We start from the raw sequence: 27,449 nt of genomic DNA, 5'->3' as shown, positions 1-27,449 counted from the left end.
GACGCGATTTTACAAGGCTCTCAGTAGTCCTTCACCGGCCATGAAATCGGTAAATTTTAGTACGCAATTTTAATTCTCTCAAAAGCTCAAATAAGATCAGTTCTGATTGGGCAATGAAGAAATTTTCGCTTCAGATTTCAAGCATCTGTAACATCAAATGATTGTTTTCAGGTATGACAAGCTGGGAGTTACCGACATTACCATTATATAAAATAAGATTGTCGTACAATCATAATCTTATTCAATGGTAAATTAGGAATTCTAGCGCACCTTTTAGAGGGCCGATACCGGTCGGGCGATAATTTGCCACCCTTTCAGTTACCCGTATGCCCCAAGGGTCCTCATTCTTGTATGGTAGTGGGTCCAACTTTCATGATAGCCAGTATAATCAGAACGGCCAAGAGGTCCGAAAAATTTGATTCCTAGGAGTGACATGATACTTGCAACCCTAGGCGCACAGATCCAGAATCATGCAAATAGCCCCATACAAAAAGCTTCATAATTAGAGTTATGCGAGAATTTTCGACTGCATAATAAGAAGGCTCATAGTAGGGATATTCCCTTTCCTCTTCCAACACACCCGTCCCCTTCACACGTATCTACTTGTTGTGCCTATTTTGACTTGCTGATGACATATCCGAACTAGCTGACTATACAACTGTGACTAATATTGAAATATAGACGTCCTAAGTCAAGGGGCTCATACTTTAGGAGGTTGAAGCTCCCGTCGTACTCCCTCCCTTAAAACAAACCACATATAGACTTGCCTCACCTCTTCCGGTTAAACGTTAGCCATGGATTAGGAATTAAAAATATCAAAGTACCAAGGACATAAAAAAAAAACTTCAATTTTTTATTTGCCCCCTGGACTTATTTAAGTTCTACGAATTTTATGAGATTTTTATTTTGGTTGTTCCAAATTGATGAGGTTTTTAAGGCAGTGCCACATTTGCGTCAATGCTGCCACGTTGAACCGTGGAATAAGACTCTTGACTAAACTTTTTTTTTTTTTTTTTTTTTATTATTATTATTATTTTTTTTTTTTATGTGAACAAAACTATTTAAGAAAAATTATGATGACTTTATAACGTAAAAATTGGTTTTAAAAATTTATAACCTCATTACTCATATATTTTTTCGTTATTCTACATGCACTCTATATTTTTAACAATTTTTTCATAACATAAATTTTCTTTTTTGTTTAACTTTAGCCGATTTACGCATGTTTTTATTAATTTTTCTTGTACTTAGTGAAGTTTTGAAGAAACAAGAAAGTTCCAGCCATTGGGGTGTCGAAGTCACAGCTTTACTATCTGCAGGCTTATGTCCACCCAGGAAGGGGCAAGATGCTGGTGACCATCCTCCAATAACTCCAATGAAACTTGCTTCCAAGGAGTTGCTTGACTCTGATTCATGGAATATATATGATTACATTGTTCGTCATTTTATCGGTTCGGTAGGTTCAAAGTATTTGTTTTCATATGAAATGTCTCTAAATATGTAACCTGAAACCGCTGAACTTCTTAGAGTAATTGGGCTGTATCCCACAACTCGTTCACAAACTCCATAGGACGAGGATATTGGTTTATTTTGTTTGAAGTGATTTGGAGCAATATGTATATACGAGTGTTATGAAGCTGTGTACACACATTTAGAAGCAAATGTGGAATTCGCTCCTAAATTGGTTCTTTCTATCTGAAGAGAGGTTACAAAATTCTGCGTGCTTGAAATAGCTGAATGTTAGGAATAATTTTTCTTGACCTTTTCAGGTTAAATCTTTAATCGGCTCATCTTTTGCTTGAAAAACCATATGAAAATGCTTATCCAATGCCATTTATGTAAATACCGTTTCTAAAATGACGTCACTTAAGGGTGAAGTCACTTTTTTCAGAATAACCTCATTTTATGCTATATTAAGCTGGCTATAACCATATAATGTTTTCGGACAAAACAGCAAAATTACTATAAAAATTAAGTGTAAAAGCCCCAAAATATTTAAACTGATTTCATTAGTTTGACATCTTCCCTTCAATTTAATTAAACTGAATGAATGTCAAATGAAGGTATTAATATCTAGAATTGAGTGGAGTTAAAACACTTACTCAATAGATCAATTACTTCAGTAATGATAAGTTCATGCTGTGCCACTGCATATTCTTGCAATGAGACGCCTTTACATTGGTCTGTGACTGAAGCTCTAATAGGTGCCACTGAATTTCTTCTAGAAAATGAAGCCAACCCAAATGCAAAAGGTAGGGATGAGAAAACGGTGTTATTTTCTGTTTTCTCTGTTGTTTTTTTTTATATTTAAAATGTGAAAGATAGTAAAGAGGAAACAACCTTACCTTGTGCTGCAAAAATATGCCTTAGGACAATCACAGGCTACTAGTTTCAAAGGGTGTCGCTATAGATACCTTGGATGACAAAACACCTAAAATATTAGCTCTATTCCGATACTATTTAACACCGTGTTCTCCAACAAGCTTTGTTCTGTTCATTAGGATATTATCCATCAGATAATGGATATCATATAAACTGCATCCCTACTTAGCTCCTGACTCCACACTGAACCAACCAATAACAGGGTTACCAAAAATTCTCTCAAACTTGTCAGATTTTGAGCCGAAATTCTGTCGTTTGGCTTTCAGGCCTGTCAATGAGTGTTTAGACCATCAACTGCTGTTAACAGCGGTGAAGCTACAGTCGACCCAATTGCTTTACCCTCCACCATCTGTAATGAGTCTCAGCTACTATGAACGATTACTCTGAGGCTGTAATACCACTTTAGTGGACATTTTGTTACTCCTGTAAAGTAAAATCTTAGTCATATTTGAAGGAGGTTGGAAACTTAAAGGCTGATGGATGTGCACTGCTGCAGCTGAGGCTCTGAATGCACAAATTAATATTGGCACTATTCATACTAAAGTTCACAGCTGCTTTCATCTTCTATAAGAAAAGTGAATTGAACAAAATTGTGTTTATCTTTTGCCTTGTAATATAATTCATTATGAATCAGGCATGTTCCATGGCGCAAACCCTCTGAAATATCTAGATTACGCACTAGCATAATTAACTTGTTATTCTTTAGTTTCAAGTCAAAGGGTGGTAAATTAGCAGCTTCTACTGATTAAAACATTATGGTGTGAATTCGATTCCTTCTTCCTGTTTATTCTTCACAGGCCCTAAAATTATACGTTCCGTCGTTCCATTGATTAATTTCAACTTCTCCCTAAATATTCCCTGAAATTTTCTTCTTCATACCCTTAGCATTAGTTGTAGCAATAGTGACAGTAAAAGTAGTAAGATTATTACTACTAGTTGTAGTAGTAGGCTACTAACAGTAGCAACTCCTCTAATAGTAGCAGTAATTGTATGTGGCCTTTTGGTCTGATGAACATCCCCTTCATCAAGCCCTGGACTCTCAAACAAGGAAACCCAAAACCAACAGAAATTACAATAAATAACAGAGTGACACTTAAAACCAGCAGAAATTAACATGACGACCCCCATGCCATCTCAAGACCAGAAAATAATTTGCACTTTAAAAAAAAAAAAAAAAAAAAAAAAAAAAATGAACGTGGATTGACAGTTTAATCTACATATTCTGATATTTATTCCTTAAAGTTTTAATAGTTTTTTATTTATTAAAGTCAAAAAAGTGAAAAAATTTAAGATGTATTTTGTTTTCAGTAAAGTGCAAATTACTTTCTGGTCTTCAGAACGCATGGGGGTTGTCAGCCCTATTCATGTTAACTTCTGCTTGTTTTGAGTTTGACTCAGTTATATATTGTAATTTCTGTTTGTTTTGGGTTTTATTTTTTTATTGATGGTGATTTGTGGTAATTTTTCGCTTGGAAAATTATTTGACTTTATTTTCTGATTTTTGGTTTAATGGAGCTCTTTACTTTTCTTTGAAAAACTGATTTTGTGGAACAAGTTTTTAAAATTAACTTCTGTTTATTTTTTATTGACATAGTCTTTTTGATTGAAAAAGGAAATAATGTTTTATATCTTCTTGTTTTTTCTTTCTATGAGAATCCATAGTTTGGCTTGTTATCTGCATGTTGGAGAAGCCTTTTCAATAATTTTTAATCCTGAAACAAATAGTATTTTTTAGTTTGGTTTTATACCTCGTCAAGTTGACCTCAAAAATAGATGTAATACCATTCCCAAAAATGTCATCTAGGTCTTTTTACAACCTAGATATTTTTCCGCTGTTGTGATTTAGTTAATTTGTAACAACAGAAGTAGTGATAGTAGTAGCCCTGAAAGTTTCAGCTTAATATCCCAAGTCGTTATTTAGATGTTTTATTGGCAGCCAGCATACACACAGCGCCTTTTGATTTAGTTTTAAAGCAACATTTAGTTTTAAAGCATATTTGGGAAATTGCATAACTGTACCGGGGGGGGGGTCGACATACCCAATATCCCTAGAGACATAGTTACTGGACCGTTCTACTATACCGAATAAAGATTCTATTGGATACATTTGGGGAAAAGAAGAGGGAGAGGGTGCTAGTTGCCCTCTGATCACTTTTGAATCTTAAAAAGGGCACTAGATCTTCTGATTTCCAGTTGAATGAGCCCCATCCGAAGTTTATATTACCACCTCTTCCATAAAAACCTTATATGTTAATAATGGGCAACTAGTTGAACCTATAACCCTTGCCCTGAGGGGCTGGGAGAGGTGTTGTGATCCCCAAAGATGTAATTACTGGACCTTTCAACTATGCTGAAGAAAATGGCATTCTCGAAATTGATTGGACATGTTTGGGGAAATTATAGGTGTGGGATGGGGCTGGTTTCCCTCCAGTCACTTTTGACTCATAAGAAGGGCACTATAACTTTCAATTTCCAATCGAATGGGCCACTTTCGAAGTTTCTACAACAACTCTTTCGATACGATGGGGCCTGGTCATAACCCTTCCCCTCCCCTCGAAAAAAAAATACATTTTGCCCACATCGCTCTTTACTTAGGTAGCGCAATCCAGCGCTATTGCGCTACCTATGATTCCAGTCGCTTGGTAGCTCTGGCGGAAAAGAAGAACTTTAGAGATTTACTATTGCATTTCAGTAATACCCAAGCTAAAATGTGATTTTCTTAGTTTCTAGAATGAAGTGCTAATAGGCTCCAGTTAACGGTTTTTGAAAACAGAATTTCAATTGTATACTTTTTTTTGATCCGTCACGTCTCGATTCAATTCGTCCGACCAGATTCAAATGCTTACTCCTCGTTCCGTTATGTGATTTGAGTTTTGGGGAAGGGATAATTTGTTTTTTCTGTAGTGTGTGGACACTGAGAAATATTGAAGTGATCTGAATATGTGAATGTTGACTGTTAATAAATCGTAAGGAGATCTTTAAAAGTTATTACAAAATAGCCTACCTGTCAGTTTATGTACAAAAGCAACTAGACATTCAAAATTTTATGATTTAAAAATCTACATAACTTGAAATTTTAAGTACAGTGGCTACAAAAACCGTCTGAATTAGCAAAATTGAAAAGGAAAACTAATTAAGGCTTAGCGTCTTCTCTGGGCGCCTCAAGCTCGAATCTTTGTTCTCCGGTAGACAGAGTCAACCTTTTCGTCTGGTAAATACTATCCACTTCTTAGTAAGTTAATCTTGTTTTCATCTGCCGGAGGATAATTATTTTATGGTCTCTCTTCTGAAGATTGGAGGGCAACAAGCCACCCCCACATTGTTTTTTCCCAAATAAACGCACGATTTAATGCTCTTAGTGCGTTTACTAATAATTTTAAATTGGTCGGTAGCTTCCCGGTTTTTAATTTTCTATTTGAGAATTTAAATATTGGATTGTAAATAAAATTTAGACAAAATTTAATTAATTAGTCAAAATTTTCGATGACAGTAGTTTTTTGAATAAGTTCTTGATAATAATTTTACTATAGAAATTTGGATGAACGGAGACGTGTATTATTGTTCATGTGGATGGAAGTTCTGCGTGATTTGGTCTTCTACATGGCTGAAGCCATGACGACTTCCACAATAATGTTCTCCGATATTGAAATGTATTGTATTCGTAAGTTTAAGTGCATTTAAACATTTTATATAGGAAAAGAGGAAAATTACCATGTAGGAATGAGTGCTGCTCCCTACCAATCCCTACCACGCTCTTTTCCCCTACCAATAATAAAGGTGTAGACCAAAAATATTCCCGGGAATCAAGAGGGATTATATATCAATATCCACCTCCCTCTTTCCCCAAAACTCATTCTGTATTTATATGAAGGTTCAATGGAAGTTAGAACATTTGGGCATTAAAATGCACAAGAAACTCTTTGTGTAGTAAAAAGGGAGACATTTCCCCGTAGCATTCTTATCCAGACTTAGTCTAAATGAAGGGAGATGATTGATTAACTCCTATCCCCCACCTAGACCCTTACCTATATTTATTTGAAGTCTCACAGAGAGTTAGACAATTTGGACATTGAAATGTGCTCTTTTAGGCATCTGCCCCCTAGCTAGTCGTGTAACTGGTAAAATTGGTCACGGTAAAATTGGGTATTTTACCGTAATTTTACGGACCACGTAAAATTGGTATTTTACCTATTTTACTTAATTTACGTATTTTACCTATTTTACAGGTATTCTACGTATTTTACCGGTATCTTACATATTTTAGAAGGACTCGCAATTTTCACAGCACAAGAGCGCGAAGAGGCTGGCAGTAACAAGCTTGGATATGATATTGTTTTGTGTCTAGCTGTATCACCCAGTTTAGGCCGTTTATCTGACTTCAGTCTCATGTTTCAGAACGATAAAGTATATTATAGTACAGGTAACTACAATTTTAAAATGGGGAAATAGTAGCTGAAATTACATTATTAGTTCTGTGAACTGTTAAAGACAGAAAGGGCTACACGCACGATTGACGTATGACGAACAAGAAATATTATACAATTAAATAGCCGAGAAAAACAAGGGTAATGTCAGCCAGTGGACAGAAAAGAAGTGAAAGTGACAGAAGCATATATTTTGTCAGAGACTTCCTCCCAGCCGTCTTCAGTGCTAAAAAAAAGAAGGAAAACTAACCTTGTGGATTAACTCTTAACAGAGCAGAAGAAAGGGTAAATCGAACAAATCAAGCTGAAGGGAAAATGTTATTCTAATCCTTTAATTTTAAGTTATTGTAAATTGGGTTTCTAGGAATATCTCCAGTGTCTCTATTTAAACAAAGTCTCTATTCGCAGATTTTTAATTCGAATTGCCTTCCAAAAAAAAAAAAAAAATGTGGGAAGCCATTTGCTTCAGATATTAAGGTTGCCTCATCACAGAGAATTAAATGATTTGGATTTTCAACGATGTGGAGGGACAAAGCAGAATCAATATCCTCATTTTTATTTTCGTTTTCACACCCCAGATAAATCTTGTGTTCATGCCGCTGTTCCCCGGGAGCCGACAATTACCGTCCTCTCCGGAAAATACCCCCCATGGAGAATTTCCGCCTCCCCCATGGAAATCCCCCCATTTTCCTCTGGATAATTCCGGATCTTCATTAGAAGAGAAATTGAAATTTCGATTACCTATAGTAAAGACCCATAAAGGTTCAAAATATTAATATTTCTTCGTTTATTTTTTCCATGAGGCTTTTCATGTGGAAAGTGTGGTTGAATAAATTTTGGAGGAGGCTCAGTCAATTGGAAATCGAATGTTCCAGTGTCCTTTTCTAAGATTTGACCTTCTTTTCAACCAATTGTTACCGAATGTGTTGTTACTGACTACTGTGTCTTTAAGAAATTCTTATTCTAGTTTAACGGCCCTTGTGTTTCAGCAGTTAATTTGAAACAGCCTTCAGATAAATACAGAACTATTTCTAAGGGTAATATAAGGGGAAGTAGAAATTAGTATAAAATCCTGAGGGCCGCATCCAGGACTTTTGTTGGGAGAGGGGAGGGGTGGCTTGGGAACAGGTAGAGTCATCTGCTTTAGAATCTGAGTCTGAAGGAGAGGAGCTAGATTATGATCCAGTGCCTAGCTAATGAAAGTCATCAATTTGTTACCAACTACTTTTTTACTTCTACTCGGTGCTTTTATAAATAAATGTAACATAACATGTATATGATGAGAAATGTGAGAATGAATGCGGCGATGAGAAATGTGGCTGAATGCAGCTATTTAAATATGCAAGGCTGTTAGGGCAGTATGTCTTAGATTTAAATATAGAATAAAATTGTTAATATGATTTTACTCCCAAATAATAGTAGTATTTTTAAGGGATGTCCGAAATCAGGAACTGTTCAAGTGCTGAGGTGTTACCCTAGGCACAAGATTAATAAAGGGATAAACTAGACTATTAATTAGATTGATGAAACGCTAGATGAAGGGGGCAATATCTTTTTTTAAACCCAGGAAAATCAGAATCCTCAAAGTGTTTCATTAAATCTGAAAGTGCTTAAACAGAAACGCTCAACTGGTCTTGTAGCTACGGGGCAACTCTAAAACACCAATTTTACCCTATTATTTCTGGGGAGTACCATATTTTACCCTATTTCACCAATTTTACCTTATTTTACCAATTTTATCTTATTTTATCAATTTTACTTAACGAGTTATTATTTTACGGTAATTTTAAATAGCTGATGCGCAATTATACATCACCAAACATAATTTCATGAAAAATCAGTTGAATCAACTGAGCTAAACATAACATTAATATAAATGTCCACATTAACAATTTGTCTTGTATGGATCATGTGACTTTTCACTGACGAACACGCCATCCTGTGGCATTACTTCCTCTGCAGCTGGAAGCAAAATATGTAATTTTTTCATACTTTTTAATCGATTGGCGTTCTCAGAATTTTCAAATGATAGCAGCTTGGTCTGCAACGACCCACCGACACTCCTTCATGATAGCTGATGTGAAATTGTACCTCACTGTACATAATTTCATCAAACATAAGCTCAGGGTTGCTACCCCTAGTGGTTTATCACTATTTCTTATGATTTTTATGTTGCCTAGTGATTTTCTTCTAGCTAGTGATTTATAGTAGTTTTTTTTCTAAAACTAATGATTTTTTCCTAAATCTTGTGATTTTTTCAAAATATAGCGCGTAGATTCATGTCTCAATCGAATAAATTATTCAAGAAGCTAGTTGAAAAAAAAGAAGCAAGATAGTGATTCACTACAGTTCCTAATATGTTCCAAATTAGCATTATTGCAAATATACCGCCTTCGAAACTTCCGATTTACCACCATATGTCTATATCAGATATAGACTTCAGAGTGTTATTATCAACATGATAGGTGAATCTAGGTAATCGCAAAACTGCAAAAGTGTTCTATACTTCCTATTTCACAAAATTTGCTCCGATCATACATAAATCTTCGTATTTATGTTTTTTGTCTCTATCATCTATCTTTTAAAAATTAGATTTTCTTCTGTTAAAACGTTTGAAAGTGCAGCGAAAGGTGTATATGAATACACCCTCTGCATCTGCAGATAGAAAAGGAATGGAGTCATTGAAAAATAAGAAGGTATGTATAGATTAAATATAATTTTCTAAATGCAAAAAGAAATCTTTGAAAAAGAAAATAGGACTTTGTGCTTTTTATAATAGGATTTGTAATAGGATGTGTAAAGATAGATTAAATCAAATGTAGTTTGATGATTGAAGTCAGTTGGGAGTAAGGGGGAGGGTATCTACTCTGAGAATTGTCTAATGGCTTTGATATTTACTTCTAAATATAATCGAAATTCCAATGATTCTCCAAATTCCCCTATGTGTAATTGAAACACCTAATAAGCGCAATTAATGTCATATTCTGTAAGTTTTTGGATTTATGTTCAAACAGGTCAAACAGTTTGTGGTAACGAACTGTAAGAATGGAGCGGTAGTAGTAACCGAAACTCTTGAAACGGAATTTTGATATTAATCGATATATTATCGGCTTATTATGTTGATTCCAAATATATAAGATTCATTAAGCTGAGTTTTACCCATAAAAGGCTAAGAAACTCCGAAAATTTGCCTGAAAGAGTGAGGAAACACCCACTAAAAGTCAAAGAATTATTATTAAAATCAAACCACCAGACTCGGCGTATCAGAGAACCCTACTGTAGATGTTTCAAGCCCCTATCTGCAAAAGCGTTGAATTTTGTGTTATTTGCCAGAAGAAAAATCACGGATGCGTGTTAATTTGCTTTTTTTTTCAGGGGTGATTGTATCGAACCAACGGTCCAAGAACATCGGGAGAGGGCTCATTTGAACGGAAATTAAAATTTCTAGTGTCCCTTTTATTTGACCAAAAAGATCAGACGTCTACTAGCCCCCCTCCCACCTCCCCTTTTCCCCAAAATTGTTCGATCGAAAATTTGAGATATCCATTTGGTTTAGTATAGTTGAAAGGTTCCAAAACTATACCTCTAGATTTGACATGACCCACGCAGGCCCTGAGGATAGGTCTGGGGATGAAAGTATACTACGGATAATAAGGATAATGTGCGATCTATGAAAACCAGTTTCATAGCCACAAAGACAAATAACAGGTGACAGAATGCATTGGACTTGTATAACTGGGCTATATATTTGCAAATTAGGGGGTGGGGATAAGGTTAGATTAAGTTAGGTTAGGTTACTTTACCCCCTATCCTCTCTACTGTGCAAATACATAGCCCAAATTATATTATTATGATATAATATAATTACATTATTAAATATAAACTGAAGTATTGTTTTTTCGTCATATTTCATTAGGATTAAAAAACTTTCCTTCTTGGGTGTGTTCTGTGTAATTAAAAAACACCTTTTTTTTACTAAAAAAGAAATAAGACCGATGCTTATCCAAATTTGTGCAGGGTGGGACAAATTTTTCTATGAAAATATAAAAAGGCCTTTTTCAAAATTGTCGCTGGTGTCCCAGTATATACCAGCTCAACTATAGTAAAAAGAAAATAGTTTCTATACTTTTTGGGAAAAAAACTGAGGTTTCAAATCGACAAGGAAAAAAACAATTAAAAAGAAAAAGCAAATATTTCGATTACCAGTTTTCACCCATAACCAATTTTCAGTGGTCGGGGTATAAACCAATGGTGGCAGTTGCGGAAAATACAGGGAGGAAGCAAGGATTTTGTTATATTCTCTGCATAAAGATGCAAAAAAGTATTTTCAATATTTCAAGGGTAATTTTCGCTTGAGAAAAAACAAAACTTCAATCTAAAGGTATTTTTCCACATCTAAGGGGGGGGTAATTTTACTTCCTTCCTGTAGGTGCGCCTGTGTAGAACATTGTAAAGAAACAAAACTATTATTAATTACAATGATAAGGAGTATTATAATTCTAAGAGTTCTATTCAACAATCTAGTGATTTATGTGCTAATTTAGTGATTTTTTCAAGAATCTAGTGATTTTTTTTCACCAGGTGGCAACCCTGCATAAGCTGAATCAACTTGGTTACTACTAGGAGACCGGATTATACAGTAATTCTTGGATGAACCAAGAAGGATTATACAATAAGTCCCAAAAGCTCATTTAATTTTCGTCTGAAGGCTCAATGAGTCTTAGAAGATTAGGCCATTGAAGCGTGCTCCTTTTGGCATCTTAACCCTCGCCCCCCTCCCCCCCAAAAAAGAGACCTATCTTTCTTCCTTAATAATAAATCACTGTATTATGAAGTAAATCCCTTCTGTTAAATAAAGTATAAATATAAATGCCAGAAACATTTTTGTGCAATAAAAAGGGAGGTGTCATCCTGCAGCAACCTTGTGGACATTACCCACTTTTTTCCACGAAAAAATCTTGCCAGACAATTTGATCACTGCTGAACATTCCCCACGTGCACTTCCATCGTAAAATTCTCTCCATATGTAAAATTGTGCATCGAAAGGCGTACGTCTCCCAATAGCAAATACTATCAGTACACAATGGGCAAATTGCACACTTACAGCCCTTTCCCTAAAGACTATGAGGGGGGAAATGTCTTGTCATCTTCAGAGGCATATTTATTGGACCTTTCAATTATGATTGAAAGCCAATTACCAAATGCCTATCCCAGAATTTCATTCGGATGTATTTGACGAAAAAATGAGAAGGGGCTAGTTCCCCTCCATACTATTTGGTCACTTAAAAGGGCACCTTAACTTTTAATGTCTGCTCGAATGAGCCCTCTCCCGTTCTTCTAGGTCCCTCGATTTGATACGATTATCCCTAGAAGAAAAAAAAACAACGAACAACGCACGTCCATGATCTTTAAATAACGACGAAGGCCACAGTGCGTTTCCATCATAAAAACAACAAACTTGAGACTGTTTTAATTTTCAATTTCTTTTTTAAAGATCTCATTTTATTTTTAAATTTATATTCAACAGTATAAATATTGTTTAACTATTGATAACAGTATATTTATTAAACTTTTATTTAATTTATGTACGTAATTTGCTGTGGACGGCTCTTGAATATAGAGCCGAAATATTTTCTCGGAACAAATTTCACTGTCTTGAGTAAATTCCTTGTTGTTTTACTTGCTGTTGTTGTTATCCCTGATCAATCTTTGGCAAAAAATACACAATTCCAAACACTTCAGATGAGAGCTTTAAATGTCTACATTATGGTTCTCTGATTGGTTTGTTGTTAGGTGGGGGCAGATGCCTCAAAGGATGCATCATAATGCCAGAACATCCTAACCCTCATTGAGCATTTGGTAAATACAGAATTAGTCCTAAGGAAGGGGCGGGAGGGGGAGGTATAAATTGATATTTTATCCCTCTTGACCTCTGGAATATTTCTGGTCTATGCTGCTATTAAGAAAGTAAAGAGTAACTTTAAACCCCGAAACGAGCAGAATTTGTTCCGTATAGGAAGGGGCTACCCCTTCGTCATCCTTACCTCCACCTCAGGGTCGTAGAAACTTTTGGTGATGATCATTCAATCAGAAATTGATAGTTTTACTCCTTTTTTGTAAGTCAAATATGATTTGAGACCAGCCAGGCTTTGTCCTAAAACTGTTTTTGATATAATTTTTTTTATATATTTGATATATTTGGTTTTTGATATATTTGATAACCTTTTGTTGCCCTTTAAGACATCGATCTATGATCGACATTCTGAGGCACCTATTTTGTACTTTCTCTTTGACTTCTCAGTTTAGCGTATAAGGAATATTCGGGGGGGAGACGCTGGCTCCCATGAAACTTCAATCCTCTCGCTTGAATAACAAGGAAAATCACTTACCCATGGGTTGTCGTCCGACCCGATATTTTATCTTCACAACAATAAAAAAAATAATAAAAATCAGTGAGTCAAAACTGAGAGAGTGAAAACACTAAACTGATCTTATTTATTTTATTTTTTGCAGCTATCGTACAATTGTAAGATGATGACTACGAATATTGGTTTTGCAATTGGATCTGAGAGATTTTCATGTTCAGGCAAAACTTTGGTGGATCCCGGCTATACAGCTGTTATGACTTGGCAAATGCCCAAAGACGAAGAGTTGGTTCCCATGTTTACTGTTGGAACAACCTATGACATTAAAGAGGTTTGTTTCCCTTTCAATTGGGCAAATCATAAAACTGTAAAAATAGTGTATTCCTGTTTTTGGATGGAATTTGGGAATCTCACTGCTGTGGTTTGGCTGTAAGGGGAAAAGCGTTGTGGCTGTGCACCATATTGCCGTACTCAAAACAAATGGGTGCATCTTACACTTATTTTCAAAAATATGTTAGTCAGAATTTCCAGCTATGGATTTTAATCGTATGATTTTATTTGCATATGTAACTTTACCTCATAAGAGATTCGAGAGACCGGCCTGATTACAACCAAAAATATTTCGGCTCTTGTACCTCAAATCAGACTGTCTATCATTATATTGGTTTGCCTACTATGTACTGAGACTAAATAATAATATTCAGCTGCACTCTATAATTTTACAGATTCTTATCATTTAAAGTCTCGAACAGAAAGCTCTTTCCACCAGTGGTTTAAAAACATTGTTTCAACCTCCCGATAAAGTTATGTAAATTTGGCTGTAAGGGGAAAAGCGTTGTGGCTGTGCACCATATTGCCGTACTCAAAACAAATGGGTGCATCTTACACTTATTTTCAAAAATATGTTAGTCAGAATTTCCAGCTATGGATTTTAATCGTATGATTTTATTTGCATATGTAACTTTACCTCATAAGAGATTCGAGAGACCGGCCTGATTACAACCAAAAATATTTCGGCTCTTGTACCTCAAATCAGACTGTCTATCATTATATTGGTTTGCCTACTATGTACTGAGACTAAATAATAATATTCAGCTGCACTCTATAATTTTACAGATTCTTATCATTTAAAGTCTCGAACAGAAAGCTCTTTCCACCAGTGGTTTAAAAACATTGTTTCAACCTCCCGATAAAGTTATGTAAATGTCACATACTGCGAAACATATTTCGTTATTCATTCACTGCAGTGTACAGATCCGCCAGTTTTTTAATTACATTCCTCCTGTCACCCTTGACTTCGGCCCGCGCATTCGGGCCCTCCGAAAGTTTTCGTAACGAAACTAAAATTGAATGTCACTCTAGGCCTTGATGTTACTTTATGTGTTACACAGGAATTTATAGACAACGAATTATATACGCACGAATTATAGTAGAAATAGTGTTAAATATTATTATGCTTGGATTATGTATAGCATAATTAAGTCACTACGAAATAAGTGCATGAGTGGCAAACAATGTTTTGTCTATCTAAATTAAGTTTTTTGCTTTTATATAGTAACTAAAATGAAAGTATCCTAGAAAGCGCAATAGCACCGTCAAATAATTGGTGGTAATGACCTGTAAGTAAAGAAAAACTCGGGCTAATGGTAACAGAAACTCTAAAAAAGGAATTTTGATAACAATTAAAACATAAGAACAGTTGGCTTTTATGCTGATTCCAAATATATAAATTTCATTAAGTTTAAAGTTACTCATCAAAAGCTATCACTGTGAGAAAGTTTGCCAGAGATCGTTCAGATAAACATGGAAGAGGAAGATTCACGCTCTTAACGTGAGGGAATATGCCTCCTTCCTGTATAGGAGATTCCTGGATCCAAAAGTTTTTGGTGTCAATCTTTAGTAAAGACCGACTTATTGAAAATTGTTAACACGATACACTTTGTATAATCATAGAAAAGGGGGTTTAAGGAGTTATCTTGGTGACAATGTAACAATCAAACTCCACATGGCTGAGAACCTTAAATCTATTATCTATAGAAACCTGAAAATCTGTTTTTCTTGGAAGAACGGTCAAACATACATGTTTTTTCTTAAGGGTGATTTTATCGAGCCAGCGGTCGTGGATTGTCCAAAGGTGGCTTATTCAAGCAAAAGTTTTAACGACCTAGTGCCCTTTTTAAGCAGCAAAAGCGATAAAGTCATGGCCAAATACCTATCTCTGGCACTTGTTCATAAAATAGAAGAATAATAATCTCAGCCTAAACATGTCCGAAATGTTATCAAGTAAAAAATTTTGATATTTCCAATTGGCTGAGAACCATTGAAATGATCTCAATTCCAGAGGTCATATTTGCACATCCCTGAAAGTGCTCTTATCATCTGCCCCTGAAAATACTGACAGTCCACTAGAAATGAACCACTAATATTAGACCGCTTATTCAATTAGCCTAACATGTGTATAATATTGACTAGTTGCGCAAAAGCTATTAGGGTGGAAGCCGGCGGATTTTTTAGTTTGGTGGGGGGGGGGGTAGATTTGAGTATAATTATAATCCCTCAAAAGTTCATTTTACGGAAACAACGATTGTGTTTTCTGGAAAAGTTAGCTTTGAAATACCAAAAGATTATAATTGACAGCAGGACCATAAAGAACGGGGGTATTTTATTCCTATTTATTGAAGAAAATTATGTTACATTCTTATTTTTTATTTTTTTTTAGGCACGCACGCCTTCATGATCCTCTTTTCTCGAAGCATTGCTATGTAAAAATTAAAGTTTTTTCTGTAGATTAGTGGTCGATAAACCTCTTCATGTTCAGTTTAACCTTGATTGTGGCATTAAAAACTGGTTAAAATGAATTATTTGTTTTTTCAAATGCAAGTAAAGATCGGCAGTAAAACTAAGCTCAAACTAAATTTAGAATAAAAAATCCTAGAATAAAATACAAAAGTGGTAAAACTAAGGAATGATCCTGTATGTAAGGAAGGCTCGCCCCCCCTCTCCTATTCACCCTAACTTCCCGCTTTTTACGTTAAATTTAGACTTTTGTCCCCTCAAGTGCAAATGCCCTGACTTTAAGCCATAACTTTTTGATTTCAAAGGTTCCTAAATGTAATCTGTAAGTAAAACACTATCAAACTGGCGATATTTACAGTAGTCAGAAAAACTTTCAGAAAATTTTATCGTACAGATTTGGAAGATGGGGGGAGGCTCATATACAGTTTTAATGTTACTCTACTTTCATTTTAAAAACTTGTTTGTTTATTTAGTGGTTATAAAATCTCTAATCTTTTAGCTGAAGCTTCTGAAACGCCAAACTTGTGCTCCTGTCTATTTAACCGAATCTGAGGTTATAACTTTGATGGAGCATCATGGTATTGGAACAGATGCCTCTATACCCGTCCATATAAACAACTTGGAGCAGCGAAATTATGTAACTGTTGGAAGTGGAAGAAGAATGGTTCCAACTCCACTAGGAATCGCTCTAGTACACGGCTATCAAAAGGTGAGTAATTCAGAATGCCTCAACTCTCCAGCATTGATTTTTTTATTATTGTAAGTGATTTACTTCAAACATTATGTTGCTCCCATTAATTGAAAGCGAACTATTAACAGGAAAAAAGTTTAAGGTTTATTTGAACTTTCAGTGGTTGTAAATGGAAGAAATATAGCACTCATCAGATGAAAAGGTAATATTTTTTATTGTTCGGAGACAAAATTTGACGACCCAATTCATTTTTTTTTGGAGGGGGGGGGGGAGAGAAATAATCATAAATGACCAGTTGTCTGTTTCGAATATGAAAGTAGTTGAAGTAATTTTTCACGTAAAAGGGAGAAGGTTGCTGATTTTGCTGTTACTCTTTTAGAGTTTGAAAGTAATTCTTTTCATAAATTGCATTTGCAAAAATGGGGACATAAATCTAATAAAGTGTAATAAATTTCATTAATGTAGGTAGGTGTGCACCGTTTTATTAATAAATATTTTTCTTTGCATTAGCTATATTAAACATATTTTTACAAACTCAAAAAAAAAAAAAGAAAAACAAGTGCAAAAATAACAACTATTTTTATACAATTTTTTAAAAAAAAAAAACGGTACGAAAGAATCTTCATGCCTTCTAGTGTGACTCATTGGTGGTAACAGTTTAAGTTGGGTCCGTGTCTTCATATTGATAGGGGCATCAGGGGGTAGTATGAATCTATGGTGTTTGTTGTTTAATAGGAATATACCAAAATTCATTATCAATTTATCTCTTCTTTCGGACAACGATGGTAGGTCAATTGTTCTAAGTCAAGTCTAAGTCAATTAACTAAAAAAAACAAGTTTTTTTTAACTGAAAGTAAGGAGCGACATTAAAACTTATAACGAACAGAAATTATTCCGTATATGAAAGGGGCTTTCCCCTCCTCAAAACCTCGCTCTTTACGCTAAAGTTTGACTCTGTCTCACAACTTTATTTTTTAAAACAATAAAAACTTTAGCAATAAAAGAGCGAGGTGTTGAGGAGGGGAAAGCCCCTTTCATATACGGAATAATTTCTGTTCGTTTTAAGTTTTAATGTCGCTCCTTACTTTCAGTTAAGAAAACTTGTTTTTTTTTTTAGTTAATATCTGAACATTTTTGAATTAATGCAGCTTTGATTTTGGCTCACTGTACATGAATAATTAAAACAAAATTCGCATATTAATTTTGCTTTTTTTTGGCTAATTGGCTTTCTCGAAATTTTGTTCTGACGTAACTTACGAATTAGCTTACGTAACGAACTTCTATATTCGAATGTTTTTATTACGTATATTAGGGAGTTCGCTCCCTAGTCAATACCTCGCTCTTTACGCTAAAGTTCGAATTTTGTCCGAATCACAAACCCCTGAATCACAAAGGCCGGTTAATTAGAATAGATGGCTCTTTTGAAAGTACTAAAAAAACTAGCGTAAAGAACGAGGTATTGACTAGAGGGCGAACTCATACGTAATAATTTGTTCGTTTTAAGTTTTAATGTTGCTTCTTACTTTCAGTTGAAAAAAACTTTTTTTTTTTATTTAATTTCTGATCGTTTTTAAATAATGCTGGGAAATCTGGCCCCCCCTTCATAGAAATGTCCCTTCCCCCGAGCAAATATCCTCCATGGAAAGATCCTCCAACGTATCCCCTACTCTAAACCCGACCCCCTACTAGAAAAAAAATCCTCCTGAAAACACCTGTATACTTGCCATTAACCAACACTATATGTAAACAATGGGCAAAGTTTATAACTTGCAGCCCTTCCCCCGGGACCAGTGGGGGATTGAGTCATCCTCAAAGATATATTAATTAGATTTTCGACTATGCTGAACAAAATGGCTATCTCAAAATTTCGATCGGGTGACTTTGGGAAAAAAATGAGCGTGGGAGGAAGCTAAGTTGCCCTCCATTTTTTTTTGGTCACTTAAAAAGGGCACTAGAACTTTTAATTTCCGTTCGAATGAGCCCTCTCACGATATTCTAGGACCACTGGGTCAATACGACTACCCCTGGGAAAAAGAAAAAGAAAGAAAAAAAAAACAAAAAAAAACAAATAAACACGCATCCGTGATCTTTCTTCTGGCAAAAAATGAAAAATTCCACATTTTTGTAGATAGGAGCTTGAAACCACTACAGTAGGGTTCTCTGATACGCTGAATATGATGATGTGATTTTCATTAAGGTTCTATAACTTTTAGGGGATATTTTTCCCTTTTTTCGAAAATAAGCCAAATATTCTCAGGCGTGTAGCTTTTGATGGGTAAAACTAAACCCGATGAAACTTATATATTTGAAATTGCGATTTAAATCTGATTCTTTTTATATATGTATTGATATCAAAATTTTATTTTTTAGACTTTCGGTTACCGCTGAGCCGGGTCGCTCCTTACTTACAGTTCGTTACCACGAACTGTTTGAAAATCACAAAGGCCGTTTAGTTAGAATAAATAGCTCTTTTGAAAGTACTAAGAAAAACTTTAGCGTAAAGAGCGAGGTATTGACGACAGGGCGAACCCCCTAATATATGTAATAATTTCTGTTAGTAAAGCTTTTCATATTCTTCCTTACTTTCTGTTGAAGAAACATTTTTTTTTTAAATTTAATTTCTGATCGTTTTTTAAATAATGCTGGGAAATCCGGCACCCCCTATGAAAAATTCCCTTCCCCATGAAACATTCCTCTATGGAAAGATCCTCCCATGTAAAACCCTCCCCCAGCCCCCCCCCTATCAGAAGAAATCCCTCCGGAAAATATCTGTATACTTCGCAATAACCTATACTATATGTAAACAATGGGCAAAGGTAGAAACTTGCAGCCCTTCCACTTTGGACTGTGGGGGGCAAAGTCATCCTTAGAGACATAGTTCTTTCATTTTTCGTGTATGCTGAAACAAATGCCTATCTAAAAATTTCAATGAAGTGACTTTGGTAAAAAATGAGCGTGGGGGGGGGGGGGGTTTAGCTGCCCTCCAGTTTTTTGGTCACTTAAAAATGGCACTAGAACTTTTAATTTCCGTTCGAATGAGCCCTCAGACAATTTCCTATGACCACTGGGTCAAAACGATCACCCTTGAAAAAAAAAACACGCATCGTGATCCTTCTTCGAGCAAAAAATGCAAAATTCCACATTTTTGCAGGTAGGAGCGGGAAACTTCTTTAATAGGGTTCTCTGATAAGCTGAATGTGATGGTGTAATTTTCGTTAAAGTTAATTAAAAATGCAAAATTCCACATTTTTGCAGTTAGGAGTTTAAAGCTTCTATAATTATTTTCTTTGATAAGCTGAGTCTGATGGTTTGATTTTCGTTAAAGTTAATTAAAAAAAATTTGCAAATAAAACACAATTTTATTGTTAAAAAAAATTGAGTCGTTAGAAAGTCAAACTGTAGAGCAAAAAGCGAGGCGTTGAGGAAGGGACAGCCCCTTTCATATACGGAATAATTTCTGTTCGTTTTAAGTTTTAATGTCGCTCCTTACTTTCAGTTTAAAAAACTTGTTTTATTTTTATTCCTTTTGTGAACGTTTTTGAATTAATGCAGGTTTTGATTTTGGCTCACCGTGCATGAATAATTAAAACGAAATTTGTATATTAATCTTAATTTTATTTGATTAAATGGCTTTCTGGAAACTTGTTGAATTTTATTTACGAACGTTTTTATTATTATTAAATATACGTAACTTACGAATTAAATTACGTAACGAACTTCTATATTCATATATTTTTAATGCGTATATTAGGGGGTTTGTTCTCTAGTAAATACCTCCCTCTAGACTCGGAAACTAAAATATGGTTCTAATTGTTCAAAAATTACCCTATACTAATGCATATTGTTAATGAGAAAGAAAATACCTTATGAAGGTGTTAAAAAAATCTGTAACTTAAAGAGTGCAGCATTCATTAAAATATAAGCCCAATGATATAGCTATTATTTTTTGTTCGTTTTAAGTTTTTATGTTGCTCCACACCTTCAGTTGAAAAACTTGTTTTTTTATATTTAATTTCTGATTTTTAAAAAAATAATGATGGGAAATCCGGCGCCCCCTTCATAGCAATGTCCCTTCCCCCATGAAAACTCCTTCATGAGCAGATCCTCCCACATAACCCCTGACCCAGCCCCACCACCCACTACCAGAAAAAATTCCCCCTGAAAACGTCTGTATACTTCCCAATAACCAATACTATATGTTAACATTGGGTAAAGTTCATAACTTTTAGCCCTCCCCCTGGGGGCTTCGAGGGATTACGTCATCCTAAAAGACATAGTTATAATATTTTCAACCATGTTGAGCGAAATGGTTATCTTAAAACTTTTATTGGATTACTTTGGGAAAAAATGAGCGTGGGAGGGTGCCTAGTTGAGATATATTTTTTGGTCACTTAAAAAGGGCACTATAACTTTTAATAAACGTTCCAATGAGCCCTCCCACGATATTCTAGGACCACTGGGTTGATACGATCACCCCTGAGAAAAAGAAAAAAAAACAACAAGAAAACAAATAAACACGCATCCGTGATCTTTCTTCTGGCAAAAGTGCAAAATTCCACATTTTTGTAGATAAGAGCTTGAAACCTCTACAGTAGGGTTCTCTGATACGCTGAATATGATGGTGTGATTTTCATTAAGGTTCAATAACTTTTAGAGGGTCTTTCCCCCTTATTCCTAAAGTAAGCCAAATTTTCTCAGGCGCGTAACTTTTTGATGTGTAATACTAAACGTGATGAAACTTATACATTTGAAATCATCATTAATATTTGATTCTTTTGATGTATCTATTTGTATCAAAATACTGTTTTCTAGAGTTTCGGCTACCATTGAGCCGGGTCGCTCCTTACTTACAGTTCGTTACCACGAACTGTTTGATCACTTTATCTGTGCGTTTTTGTACATTTTTCTGCATTTCAGATAAGGATGGGGAATTTTGCACTGCAGGACCCCACAATGGACTGGCATATTCTAGGTGGGGGCGGACAAGGTCACGAAGGTAGTTCTTAACTGGTCTCTGGAAAAACCAAAACGTTTCATTGTAATAATGGTTTGAAGGGCACTATATGCCTTCGATGCCACTGATTCCACATGGGTGTGTAATTTAGTCCGATGATAATATTACACCTAGTAATTTGGCACTGTTGGACAGGGGGAACCGAGGTTTTGGAACATCAAAATCACGTTTTAGAGGGTTAAACCGAATAACTTTTGATTTGGTGGAGTTTATGGTTAGATTAGCTTGCTCAACCTCCTTATTCAACATTTCCATCAGGTCGTGGGGGAAACAAGGAATAACACTTGAATTTGTAGCTTCATAATTAAGTAAAACTAAAAGATCATTGACAAATTTATATCTTTGGTCTTAGTTCCTCAGCAAAAAATTTATCACAACCAAAAATTTGCACCCAGCCAATCTGGTGCCTTGAAGGGCACCACACGTAATTGTACCAGACGAGGGCAGGGTATCACTCTCAAATAGAGCAAACACACATTGTGTTCTATTGAATAGGAATTCAGCGATTAGCTGAACTGTTAGTCTATTCGCCCCCATTAGATTTAAGTTCATTAGAGCAATAGGGTAGAAGATAAGGGCGAAAGCCTTGCGAAAATCCACCATGGCAAGATAAACGATGGTATCTTTTTGGTCAAGCCATTTTACTAAAGTATCATGCAGGCAGACTAGATAAATTGTGGTATTGCAGCCTCTGAGACACCCGTACTGGTATTTGTCGTTGTTTGTGGAAATCTCATTGAGTGTTGCTTGAGTAATAAATGCCTCAAACACTTTTGCGAAGGCAGGGGTGGGAGATATAGTCCTCAGTTCTTCTGGAGATTTAGGAAGTTTAGTTTTGGGTATAACTCTCACATATGCAGTTTTTCAAACAGAAGGAAATACTCCTTCAGCAAAACAAGAATTCGAGATGCGACAGATTGGTTTAGTGAGAAAAATAGCATATTCACGACATAATTTTACAGGCAGTTCACTGGGGTAGTTTGAAGAGTTGGGTTTGAGTTTGAGCAGTTCATTGTAGACTGAGAATTCTTCAAGGGTTGGGGTCTGACTTGGTGGGCACTGTTCAAGAATTCTAGCAAGTTAACTTTTGGATGGGGCAGGGTGGGTACTACGAATTGAGCTGAAATACATATTAAGATCCTCAGCTTAGAGCTTATTTCCGTCGTCTTTATAAATAAGAAGGTCGTCACTTTGAATCTTCCCGGCTATTCTTTTTGCAGATTTGTGCCACTGCCTGGGGTTAGTAGAAAATAGAGGTTCAATCCGTTTTTTAACATAGTTGACTTTAGCATTACGGTTTTCTTTCACTATTCTATTCCTCAGCTTTTTAGCAGCTAGACTTTCTCTATCAGAAATTTGGGACCGTTCGCGGATAAGCTGTTTTAATGACGAGGTTATCCAGGGCTTGTCACTTTTCCACTTTATACACTTTTTCTTACTGGGAATCGGTCAAGGTACTCTTTATATAGGTTACTGAATATATAAACTTTCTTGTGAATGTTGCTTTCAGCATACATTTCATCAAATGGTTCTTCAGTCAGCCACAGACCTTATGAGCGTATACTGGAGTCTAATAAAGGACGACAGGTAATTTTTTGGCGCTTTGGCTTAGGCATTGCATGCTTGGCTTTCCATACAATAATCAAATGGTCTGCCTTGCCAAAGGGATTTAGGGTTTTTGGATCAATATAATAACTATCAAAGTTTGTGAGGATTAGATCTAGGGTACTGCCCGAAATAGGCTTAGGAGTTTTCACCATTTGTTTTAGGCGAAATGATGAGCTAAGCCATGATTTACTGGTCTGGTTAAAATCACCAAGAATACAAATGCCAGGGGCAGAATATTTGGACCTGATCCCATCAACAGAATGTTGCAGGTATGAAACGAGTTCCTTGCGGCAGCATGAGCTCTCAGGGTAATACACTAATCCAAAAATTAGACAAGAGGTTGACCGGGAAAGCTTTACGGATTTGCATTAAAGCCATATCACTTCAAAGTCATTGTTTTTTAGTTCAAAATTTGAAAGCACAGACGCAGGAACGTCCTTACGCCAAAAAATACCAACACCACCACCTGTTCCATTTATTCCATGATCGTGAAGGGTCACAAACTCAGATGAGTTTCCAGTAAGCAAAACACGGTCTCGGCAGACATTCCAGATTTCAGTTATGAATGCAACAGCGATATTATTATCTCGCATGTGACTGTCCAGAATTTCAATTTTGTTCTCAAGCGACAGGGCATTGCAAAGTATGATGTTAGGAAACTGTGGAAAAATCTTGGTAGATAGCTTCAGAGTAGTAAGGGTGGGGTTCGGGTCACTTTGGTTAGAAAAGCAGGATGGATCAGATTGTAATCTTATATATTCTTGTAAGTTAATTCTTATGAAAGAGCAGTGTTTCACATAAGACGGGGGTTTAAGTCTATGTCTGCTACTATGCACGGGAATAATACAGTTATGGGCAAGTCATTGTTGACCGTTGCTGTTGAGTGATTGACTTGACTCAATTAAACTCTGAGGCCTATGTTGGCTTAAAACAGTCTCAATTTGAATTTCTACTTCTGAGACTATGGTCTCGCCGAAGTCGGTTTTGCCAAATTCTTCAGAATAATGCATTTCAACTGATTGGGGAACTCTAATTGGGAGATGAGCATAGAGGTAACTGTAAAGCTGGCTAATTTAAAGTATACGGTTGATTCATCTTCCAAAGCATGTGGAGTTACCATGTGAAATCTTTGGGGAGTAATTCCAGGTAGTTTTGTTGGTCTTGATGTCTTTCCTTGCGCAGGATTTTCCAAAAGGAGGTTCTTTAGGGTTTTTTGGGGGACACTTGGTATCACGGGGAACCATTGATTAGTTTTATCTCGGATGAGATTATTCTGAAAATTTTCAACACTAAGGGAAGCATTGGGAACTGTTGGTGTCCTGGGGGCTGCTGATGGTCTGGGGGCTACTGGTGGCCTGGGGCCTGTTGGTGGTTCAGGGGCTGCTGGTGGCCTGGGGCCTGTTGGGGGTCAGGGGACTATTGGTGTCCTTGGGACTTGCATTGCTACAAAAGGGATTGGAAGTTGTTGCTCTTTTGCCATTCTTAGTATCTCTGCCCTTTGTTTATATTTGGGACAGTTTCCTTTATCTAGGGAATGGTGTTTGCCCTTAAAATTAGTACATATTGGGTCAAATTGACGGTTTGACTCATTATGGTCCTTGCTTAGGCAAATCCTACAAATGTTGGAATCCTCTCTGCAGTATTTATCTGTGTGTCTGAGCTTTACACATTTAGTACACTGTAATGGCTTTTCTTTTTATGGCTTGAAAGATTTTTGTTGGCCAAAGAGGAACACTTTGTCAATATTAAATTGTCCTTGAAGCTCAAACAACACTGCTTTAAAGTTTGAGGTTTCAGTGGTTTGCGACCAAGGGTATGGACACTAGAGACCGGAATACATTCACCTTTTTCGTTCATCAATGCTTCCATCAGGTCCGAGTTTAGAAATGATTTAAGGACATTGTGGAGTACTATCTTTGTTTGTATCGGGGTCGGGGACCACAGACGGGCTGTGACAACAATATTTTTAACACTTTTCAGCTCCATTACCTTCTTCACTGATGTGGGATTGTTCAAAAGGATATCTAGGGTTCCTGATCTGTTTATATTCATATTAAAGTTGCAACGAATGGTCATGAAAAGGGAAACTCGCAATTTTGGTAGATCCCAGTTGTTAAACAAGCGATTATCAGATTGGGGAACTAGTTGAATAATTACCGGGGAATCGGCAGGATTTCTTAAAGAGTTGTTCGTGGTATCGGTTTGATGTATTATTGCTGAATCTGGTGGACTTTTTGTTCTCTGTCTTCTACGCTTGGCCGAGTTTACTGTCTTAAAGTCTTCTTCGTCTTTTTCAGTATCAGTTGTTGAGGATGATGGACATTGGGTGGTATCCCTGTTTAGAGTACGAATACCCTTCAGAGTGGTCGCTGGAACAGACACAGTTTTAGGGGGGGGGGGTTCTAGCTGGGGCTTTTGAAAATGGTTGAAATGGTCGCTCACTCATATCTGTCAGGAGGTTGTTTTGGAGGCTCCTTTTTTCCAAAAATTTGAACTATTCAAAATCACAAATTCGAACACTAATTTGAATTTGTTTCTCAATAAATTCAAAATAATCAACAGTAACGAGAAAATTACCAGTAATCTGGTTTAATAGGTTATAGGTTTAATAGGTTGAATAGGTTAATGGGTCAACTTACGTCAAAATATCCTCAAGTCTTATCAAAATCAGGAAATATTCACGATTTGTTTACAGGTTAGGTTGCGAAATTGGTGGTATCCAGATTATAAATAATTCACAGGAGAAGTGTCTCCTCTGAACTCACAATCAAGAATGTAATAAATTGCAAATAATAAATTACAAAAATGGGAACATCATAAACTAGGATCATTCTATTGAGTTAAATAATAAAATTGGCACAGGTGACTAAATACTTTGGTTAGCCTACATTAAAATTAAGACAGATAGAAGTCAATCGTTGTTACGATTCTCAAATCTGCTCCCTCTTATATTTGAAAGCTGTTTATACCTGAACAAACTATGATGTGTACATTCGTCACTTTATTTACGAAAAGGGCAAGAATTCTAACCTTTTGGACCTGACATTTTCCTTTTCTTTATACTTTTTTTTTGTAAAATGGAAGGCAATTTTCCCGAACTTAGAGTCACAACCACATGTATGTACAATGTAAATTAATTTTACAATAGTTCTGTGCCAAGTTGACTTTACAAAATAAGGTAAGGCTTGGGAATTAATTTAGGGTATTACGCCACTTCAGTGTCTGTTCGTCTTCATGGGGAATTTTAAGCAACTGAGAAACTCTTCATGGGTTTCACAAAGGCATTTACCTTAATCCCAGTAAGCTCTAAATTAGGGTTTTTCTTATCGAAGCGCTTAGATGGCGAGTTTAAGATTTTATCCAATCGTGCAACATCAGGAGCTTGTTGTTACTTTTGAGGAAAAACAGGTCGAGGTCAATTTTGAGAACAAGAGAAAGAGTAGTTGCTCTTAGTCAAAACATTCGCTTGCAGCATTGTAGGTAAATTGTTTTCAAGCATGCTGCAGGATAATCCCCCTACAACTCACAATGAAGTATCAACCGTATTCTCCTGTGAAATATGTGTTTGTGAAAGCATGGATCCGTTGAACCAACGAGGGAACTGTTCATGGAAATATATACATTGCTGTTTTGCCTTGGATTGCTAAGGTTGATATATCCTTGTTTTATTTGCCCCTCTTGCTGACTACAATATCTATGTTTCTTGGTTTCTGTTGCAGTAAAAAGCTTCACATCTCTAGAAAAACTATTAATATATTCTGGACAATACGATTCAGTCTCTTTTTATAATTTGAAAACAGATTTTAATTCTATTTTTCCTGTCTTTCTTTCGTGGAATTAGCCACCTGGTCGACGAGATAATTGAATACAAATAAAAAAATCAGTTACACTATAACTTGTAGATGAAGAAAATTTCTGAACTTGATCAAATCTAGCTGTTAACCAAGTCCTGTATCTAGGTTGTCAAAGCAGGATGAAAACAGATTAATGCACACATCCACAAGGCTTCCAAGCCATTTTTCGAAAAAGTTTTTTTTCAATCATTCGTCGATTGACGGTGCTTCTAAGCTACAAAGCTCGCAGCGTAGGTCCCGCGGCAGTTAGGATTTAAATTGGGGCCAATTGTCACCAGGTGAATATCAATCCACTGTTCCACCAAAAAAAGTTCT

At 36.0% G+C, this 27,449-nt stretch overlaps 1 protein-coding gene across 1 annotated transcript in view; it reads left to right on the top strand.

Moving 5' to 3' along the window:
* The window catches only part of LOC148955249 (DNA topoisomerase 3-beta-1-like), a 39,251-nt gene that overhangs the window by 807 nt on the left and 10,995 nt on the right, over positions 1-27,449 (top strand). The window contains exons 2-4 of the mRNA XM_089108123.1: positions 1,252-1,456; positions 13,320-13,502; positions 16,467-16,676. Of these exons, the coding sequence (XP_088964249.1) occupies positions 1,252-1,456; positions 13,320-13,502; positions 16,467-16,676 (598 nt within the window). The remainder of the gene's footprint in view (positions 1-1,251; positions 1,457-13,319; positions 13,503-16,466; positions 16,677-27,449) is intronic.

Source organism: Artemia sp. Qi Xiang Cuo, chromosome 2, assembly GCF_049724085.1.
Source record: "Artemia sp. Qi Xiang Cuo chromosome 2, ASM4972408v1, whole genome shotgun sequence".
Taxonomy (NCBI): domain Eukaryota; kingdom Metazoa; phylum Arthropoda; class Branchiopoda; order Anostraca; family Artemiidae; genus Artemia; species Artemia sp. Qi Xiang Cuo.
Note: the sequence above shows the minus strand (reverse complement) of the source record. Positions and strands in the feature narration are given on the sequence as shown.